General features: G+C 43.5%; 1 protein-coding gene across 1 annotated transcript in view; it reads left to right on the plus strand.

Annotated features, from left to right (window-relative positions):
* Positions 1-8,586, plus strand: part of LOC311123825 (glutamate receptor 1-like) — a gene marked incomplete at both ends in the record, with an annotated part of 105,709 nt that extends 97,123 nt beyond the window's left edge. The window contains 3 exons of the mRNA XM_084198050.1: positions 883-997; positions 4,417-4,551; positions 8,410-8,586. Of these exons, the coding sequence (XP_084054176.1) occupies positions 883-997; positions 4,417-4,551; positions 8,410-8,586 (427 nt within the window). The remainder of the gene's footprint in view (positions 1-882; positions 998-4,416; positions 4,552-8,409) is intronic.
* Positions 8,587-8,961: the final 375 nt, after the last annotated feature.

The following is an 8,961-nucleotide window of genomic DNA, read 5'->3' on the forward strand; positions in this document are numbered from 1 at the left end:
AGAGAGAGAGAGAGAGAGAGAGGGAGAGAGAGAGAGACAGAGAGGTGCTATAGATATGGATGTGGTAGAGAGAGAGGTGCTATGGATATGGATGTGGTAGAGAGAGAGGTGCTATAGATATGGATGTGGTAGTTGTGTTCGCTGAGCTAGTTGGTGGTCTCCTTTCTATGCTAGAGTCAATTATCAGCTAAGGAAGGAGTAAGTGATACTCTAAAGTGAGTTTTGACACTCAACAACTAAGCATAGTTGTATGGATCAAATGCTGATAGCCCTAATTTTCTGAACACTGAATTCCTGTCTCTAAGAATGATAAGGGTGGATGGAAGATTAATAGTTCTCTATTTCCATAGCAAGCCATATCCGCATAGTGGAAACATTGAAAGGACCTGAGCATCTACAGACAGGCAGGCAGGCTTCCAAATCTGAAGCATCTCTCCATGATATCTACTCTCTCCCTCCTCTAAGACGTCCTGTCCTCTATGTGGTTAAACCTGACTCAAGTATGGCCAGCAAGCATTTCAGTCCGTTGAGATATATAAGTAATATACTGTATATCAAGCATTTAGAATGCCCAAACTCAAGATCAACCCTGCTCCATAGTATATTCACTCCATATATCGCCATAGTCTTAGCCAAGCAGGTGGTGTAATCTAGCGATTCAACATTCATAATCAGAACCACTGTACAGACTATTTATGTACCTGTCCATATACTCTTTCAAATGCTAACCCACTTATCATTATTAAAATATAGCTCCAACATTTTCATAATCACTCTGTACAGTATAAATATATATTTATATACCTGTCCATAATATACAGTACTATTTCCTAACCCAGTAAAACTGACCCAGTTATGATTGTATCTATTATCATTCTAAAGAAACCCTGTTAACCTGGCCGTGTTAAAACTGAACGAGCAAGGCCTGTTGGACAAACTGAAAAACAAATGGTGGTACGACAAGGGCGAGTGTGGCAGCGGGGGCGGGGACTCCAAGGTCAGAACCCTGTTTCAACCAACCACGCTGATCCACCAGGGGGGTAACTGGCCAATCACAAAGCTGCTCAGACACTCTGGATGGCAACACTTCCTGACAACTCTGTATGGTGGGTAAAGGGGGGGGGGGTTAAAACACAAGAGAGACACATTATATTTTATATCTCCCTAGCTATGGATAGGTCTATGGCCCCAACTTCAACACATAGGGTAACAGGTGCTTCAACTCTGTGTGTACGGGCCAACTTAAAACTACAGAGAGACATCATACTCTCTCCAAGATAACCTACTCTAGTCCTTCTGGGAGGAGGGTGTCTGGAATTGGCACAGTTTGTATTTTAGTAGCCCCTCCCTTACACTATTCTCATGAATAAGTAAGGATAGCATGCATTCATGCGTAGGATCCCTGTCAAGCTGATACAAATGGCCTCACTGAAGATTCAACAGACACAAAGAGCAGAATTGGGTTTGTTTGTATCTCTGTGCCCAAGCATGTCCTACTAACTAGATGCTCCTACAGCTTTTAAAGGGGAATAGAATCCAGAATCAGAATCTTTTCTGACGTGTTGTGTTCCGTAACAGAGGGTCCACAGCTAGTGTGCCGGTTACCCAAAGTGATATAGTAATACACATCTACTATCGTACAGTACAGTAGGGAGACAGAGCCCACAGAGATAGATGGAGTATTAACACATATCACTTTGACTCTGATGTACATGTATGTTCCTAATGATGTTGATGTGTACTTTATGTATTTGCCTGTGAGTGAACGTGTGTGTGAGGGTTCAAACTTCTTACCAGTGACACAGCTAAAGTGCAGTAAACCTTGGTGCGTAGATGTGGTATATGATTGGAAATGTTCTGAATGACTGACATAAGATAACATATGTTATGCTATGTTATTTATGTTATGGCCCTGCCCTGCCCTGCCCTGGGTGTGGTGTGGGTGTACGTGCAGGATCCCGGTAAACCTAGCCGTGTTGAAGCTCAATGAGCAGGCCGTCTTAGACAAACTAAAGAACAAATGGTGGTACGATAAAGGAGAGTGTGGCAGCAACGACTCCGGACGCAAGGTCAGTCACACACTATAACTCAGTCCTTATACCCCCAAACACACCCGCATAAAACCCCTGATCCTAGACCAGTCCTTATACCCCAAACACTCCTCACATCCTCCTCAAAACCCCTGATCCAAGACCAGTCTGAAACTATCGCTCTCTCTCTCTCAGTTCACTTAGACATGCCACTGGTTCTCATTAGTATAGTGACTGAGATTGGTGGACTCAAAATCCATTTCTGTCTCTCTCTCTCTCTCTCTCTCTCTCTCTCTCTCTCTCTCTCTCTCTCTCTCTCTCTCTCTCTCTCTCTCTCTCTCTCTCTCTCTCTCTCTCTCTCTCTCTCTCTCTCTCTCTCTCTCTCTCTCTCTCTCTCTCTCTCTCTCTCTCTCTCTCTCTCTCTCTCTCTCTCTCTCTCTCTCTCTCTCTCTCTCTCTCTCTCTCTCTCTCTCGCTCTCTCTCTCTGGGAGCCAATCACTGTTCTCTCTCTCTCTCCACACTGATGTTCTCTCCATAATGAGGCCAAGGAGTGAATGAACTACTAACCTTGATGGTTGAGGTGAAACAGTGGGGTTTACGGTTGTTAAATCAAATCATATGCTGTGATACACAAGAACATATACTGCCTGCTCCTTATTGCAGAACATCAGCCGCGTACGCAGTACCTCTAAGCAATACAATTAGGCATGAGTGTTCTTTGAAGAGAGCGTAACATTCACTTTTTATTTCCCTCGACTGATCTGTGAGGTTGTTTTAACGTATGAGGTCGATCTTGTTGGTATAGCCAAGGTAATATAGGAGGGAAATCAAAGGTATCCCTCATGTAAGAGAGTCAGAATGAGATTTCCTGATGTGTAGTACTACATTATGCTGAAGTACATTATTGTAAAGTGCACTCTACTGATCTAGCCAATATCAACCAGAGATAATAGAAACATACAGAGAACACATAGCTGTTGTCAACAGAGTGGTAAAGCAGACGGGCAGAGAAGACATAGCTGTTGTCAGCAGAGTGGTAAAGCAGACGGGCAGAGAAGACAACAAAGAACAGAGTAAGGTTCTAGAATCTACATGAACCACGATGGGACTGAGTTGTGTCTGAAATGGCAACCTAATTCTCTATACAGGGCACTTAGGATGCCATTTTGGATGCAGCCTGGATGTCAGTGTAGAGAGAGAGAGAGTGTATGATTTTGATTTGACTGACGGACCCTGTGAAAGGCTCAGACCACTTCTAACCCCTGTCTCCTAACATGACCCTGCCCTGAAACACCCCAAAACGTCCTCTCCACCCCAGCCTGCCTGATCTGGCTCTACCCTCTCCAGTGTGAGAGGTGCACCCCACCCAAAACCAATGAAACCTACAGATAATATTCAGCCTAGCAACCCCTAAGCCTCGCGAGCCAGCCTGATCCTGCAAGCATACATAAATGATTAAGCTTGCCAGATCAGGCTGTCTCGTGAGGCTTGCAACCCCCTACACCCAACATAACCCTAAAGCAGAATCAGGGAGTTTGATAATGATCCGATTGTCTTGACCTGCATGGTTTCTCACCACTGAGAATGATCCAACGGCCTCAACCCTCCTCAACCCTCAACCCCAGAATGATAACCAGAGTTTATCTGTTATAAATAGAGAATAAATATACTTAAATGTTTTAGATGGATATATACTGTAGACTAACATGATAACTGGTCATCCCACAATATGTGGGTTAAAGTGAATTTAGACTCCTGCCTGTTAAATTAATGCTGCATGAATGCATGGATCTTATGAGGATTTGACTCAAGTTTTATTGTAATGAAAAATGCACTTGATCTAAACCCCCTCAGAAATGAAGAAAGGAAATTGATATAAACTTAGACTAGCTATTCAAGTACTACGTGTGTGTCTGAGTGCAGAGTGAGTGGGCGATTTACTATGTCAAGTTAGTTTCAAAGAATAGTTAGTTTAAGTATTTTAAATAGTTTCTTAATGAAGCCAGTGTGTAATATCAGTAGTATGAAGTTGCACATGTTGTTTAGTGAGTATTATCTTGTCTACCTGTATTTCGTTTGGGTTAGTTAACTAAGCAGGGCAGAACTGTTATGTGTTTTCTGGGAGTCCTGACACCTGTCTGTCAGTCTGTCTGTATGTGTGTGTGTGTGTGTGTGTGTGTGTGTGTGTGCGCGCATTTGTTTGTCTCTATGTGCATGCTGTTTGTGCATGTTTTTTTGTATGCAAAGTATGTATTTAGTATGTGTTTCTGTGTTTGTCAATATTTACTTCTATGGTGTTTGTATCTATGGTGTCAGTGTGTATGTAATGTATGTATGTCCCCTCCCCTCACTCCTCCTCACCCCGTCTCTCTCCGCCCCCCCCCAGGATAAGACGAGTGCGTTGAGCCTGAGCAACGTGGCCGGAGTGTTCTACATTCTGATTGGAGGGCTAGGCCTGGCCATGCTGGTGGCGTTGGTGGAGTTCTGCTACAAGTCGCGAACTGAGTCTCAGAGAATGAAGGTGTCCACCACGCGAGCCGCTGCCGCATCCGTCGCTCAGACCTTTCAGTGCTCAGCCTTAGACACAGGGGGCGCTACCGCTCCTTACACAGAGCTGCAGAGCTACGGCCTGTACTCCAACAACACTGTTAAGATATAAGAGAGAGAGGACAGAGGACACGGGGTAGGAAACTGTGATACCATGATGATGATGATTGATGATGATGATGTTGATATCATCTGCCTCGTCTTCCTCCTCCTCTTCCTCACCCCTCCCTCCAGCCATCTAACCGTGTGATCACAGTAGGCCCACCTGTAGCACCTCACTGCTTCTCAACCGCAACACAAAGTCTCTACCTCTGTACCTCCTTCTATACCCTTTTACCTCTCTGTCTGTCTCTTTCTCTCTACCTGTCTCTGTCCCTTAATCTTTCTCTTTCCTTCCTTCCTTCCTTCCTTCCTTCCTTCCTTCCTTCCTTCCTTCCTTCCTTCCTTCCTTCCTTCCTTCCTTCCTTCCTTCCTTCCTTCCTTCCTTCCTTCCTTCCTTCCTTCCTCCCTCCCTCTTCCCTCCGTCCTCCCTCTTCCCTCCCTCCTCCCTCTTCCCTCCCTCCTTCCCTCCCTCCCTCCCTCCTCCCTCTCTCCCTCCTTCCTCTTCTGCTGACTCTGTGTTGTAGTGCAGGTCCATTGTAGTAACATCCTATCTATGTTATCACCCACTATGAGGCTAAACTGCTGTAACAGAGATGATAAAAACAGATAAATTATAGATTCTATGGTATGCCTCTCTGTCAAATCAGCTTTTTGGACAGATAACGCAAGCTTACAACTAAAGGCTGATACACTACCAGTCAAAAGTTTGGACACACCTACTCATTCAAGGGTTTTTCTTTATTTTTACTATTTTCTACATTGTAGAATAATAGTGAAGACATCAAAACTATGAAATAACACATATGGAATTATGTAGTAACCAAAAAAGTGTTAAACAAATCAAAATATATTTGAGATTCTTCAAAAAGCCACCCTTTGCCTTGATGAAAGCTTTGCACACTCTTGGCATTCTCTCAACCAGCGTCATTAGGTAGTCACCTGGAATGCATTTCAATAAACAGGTGTGCCTTCTTAAAAGTTAATTTGTGGAATTTCTTTCCTTCTTAATGCGTTTGAGCCAATCAGTTGTGTTGTGACAAGATAGGGGGGGTGTACAGAAGATAGCCCTATTTGGTAAAGCACCAAGTCCATATAATGGCAAGAACAGCTCAAATAAGCAAAGAGAAATGACAGTCCAAAGAGACATGAAGGTCAGTCAATACGGAACATTTCAAGAACTTTGAAAGTTTCTTCAAGTGCAGTTGCAAAAATTATCAAGCGCTATGATGAAACTGGCTTTCATGAGGACCGCCACAGGAATGGAAGATCCAGAGTTACCTCTGCTGCAGAGGATAAGTTCATTAGAGTATTTTATTTATTTATTTATTAGATTTTTTCATTAGAGTTACCAGCCTCAGAAATTGCAGGCCAAATAAATGCTTCAAAGTGTTCAAGTGACAGACACATTTCAACAACAACTGTTCAGAGGGTACTGTGTGAATCAGGCCTTCATGGTCAAATTGCTGCAAAGAAACCACTACTAAAGGACACCAATAAGAAGGAGAGACCTGCTTGCGCCAAGAAACACGAGCAAAATTTGAGATTTTTGGTTCCAACCGGCGTGTCATTGTGAGACGCGGTGTGGGTGAACGGATGATCTCCGCATGTGTAGTTCCCACCGTAAAGCATGAAGGAGGAGGTGTTATGGTGTGGGGGTGCTTTGCTGGTGACATTGTGATTGATTTAGAATTCAATCTGGTTTGGGCTTAGTGGGACTATCATTTGTTTTTCAACAGGACAATGACCCAACACACCTCAAGGCTGTGTAAGGGCTATTGTACCAAGAAGGAGAGTGATGGAGTGCTGCATCAGATGACCTGGCCTCCACAATCCCCTGACCTCAACCCAATTGAGATGGTTTGGGATGAGTCGGACCGCAGAGTGAAGGAAAAGCAGCCAACAAGTGCTCAGCATATGTGGGAACTCCTTCAAGACTGTTGGAAAAGCATTCCAGGTGAAGCTTTTTGAGAGAATGCCAAGAGTGTGCAAAGCTGTCATCAAGGCAAAGGGTGGCTATTTGAAGAATCTCAAAAATAAAATATATTCTGATTTGTTTAACACTTTTTTGGTTACTACATTATTCCATATGTGTTATTTCATAGTTTTGATGTCTTCCCTATTATTCTACAATGTAGAAAATAGTAAAAATAAAGAAAAACCCTTGAATGAGTAGGTGTGTCCAAACTTTTGACTGGTACTGTATATCGTAACAAACAATAGGTTGACTGACAGTAGTTTTTATTATTAGAACCTGATAGCAGCTCTAGAACACCATACAAACACACACACACACTGCTTTTGAGAACCAACCAATTATAGTAGTGTAGCGTTGTAGCCTAATTCTTCCCACACGCTCAGGTTGCACTGGAATTAAATCATTTATATACGGAGGACACAGGAAAGTCAGGAGCTAGCTGCCACATACACACACAGGAGTTACACACGCACACACACACACACACACACACACACACACACGCACACACACACACACAGGAGTTACACACGCACACACACACACTCACACACACACACACACACACACAGGAGTTACACACACTCACACACACACACACACAGGAGTTACACACGCACACACACACACTCACACACACACACACACACACACACACACACACACACACACACACACACACACACACACACACACACACACCATTAGCTCCACTTTCAGCCCCATTGGCTTTTTATTGTATTAGACTGTAGCTCAGAGCAATGAGGCCAAAGACAGAAAGAGATTCAGTTCTACCATCGCCGCTCAGAGTTTAGCTGCCTTCTCCTCTTTCCCTGCAAATTGGGAGCCATCAGAGCGGTTTACTGCTCCGCGCCAGTAACAGTCAGTAGCTAGATAAAGACGATAAAAGATAACACTTTGTGTCCCAAATGGCACCCTATACTCTATATAGTGTTCTACTTTTGACCAGAGCCCATAGGGTTCTATAGAGAATAGGGTACCATTTGGGATGCATCCATTTTCTGCCAAACAGTTACCGTCATAATGGAGACATGATAGTTGCTTCTAGCCTATTCATATATGCCTGTATTTAGTTACACATTCATTCACACAACTAATATTGTTAATATATTCCAGTATTCCTGTGGACAAATCAAATACAAGGGGATCAAATGGAGGGCTGTTGATACAATAAAGACCTTGTGGTTGAAACTTCAGCGAATTACAAGACACTTAAAATATAATACAATATTATTCTACTGTATTATAATACTATGATATTGTTATATTTTATTACATTATTGTTATATTACACCAGCCTATCCTCTTGTCTTTGTTAGAGTCTAAATACCCAGGAGATATGTACAGTATTTACCTGGTAGGGCTAACATCTGTTTAGATGACCAGTATTACTGGGAGCCCATAGACAGTATTTACCTGGTAGGGCTAACATCTGTTTAGATGACCAGTATTACTGGGAGCCCATAGACAGTATTTACCTGGTAGGGCTAACCTCTGTTTAGATGACCAGTATTACTGGGAGCCCATAGACAGTATTTACCTGGTAGGGCTAACCTCTGTTTAGATGACCAGTATTACTGGGAGCCCATAGACAGTATTTACCTGGTAGGGCTAACCTCTGTTTAGATTATCAGTATTACTGGGAGCCCATATACAGTATGTATGCATGGCTGTGACTGTCGTCTTGTCTTGTTGTCCAACTCTGTTGCCATCTTCTCTCTCTGTTATCTGCAGCAGAACATCAACGACGCCATGCACTGCTCCACCATGACCAGAATGGGCGGGAACGGGAACGGGAACGGGAACGGGAACGGGAACGGGAACGGGGGAGGAGGAGAGAATGGACGCATCCTAACTCTCCCCTGCATGAGCCACACCGCCAGCATGGGGCTCAGCGCCTCTGGCATGTGATCACATGACCTGTCACAAGGGGCTGAGCAGGAGACTCACGCATAGACCTTACAAAGATGGCCACAATTATGGTGACATTGACCTTATGAACATGGCCGTCTTTCTGACCCGTTTGTTTGTGTGGTGGCTGCGTGCTGTGTGTCCGAGACAGACTTCAATACTACTGCCAAATGCATTTTGAGATCACTCACTACGAACAGGGGAAAAATGTAGATGGAGTATAAAAATTAAAAACAAGAAAATTAGGCAAAAAGGAGCCATTGTTGGAACGTGATGTTTTTTGTTTCTTTTATTCCGATTTTTTGAAACTTTCTGTGTAAAAAAAGAGATAACTATCCCATAAATGCCGCCTGCCCAGCCCTGACCTGACCTTTT

Source organism: Coregonus lavaretus (assembly GCF_964263955.1).
Source record: "Coregonus lavaretus genome assembly, contig: HAP1_SCAFFOLD_426, whole genome shotgun sequence".
NCBI lineage: Eukaryota > Metazoa > Chordata > Actinopteri > Salmoniformes > Salmonidae > Coregonus > Coregonus lavaretus.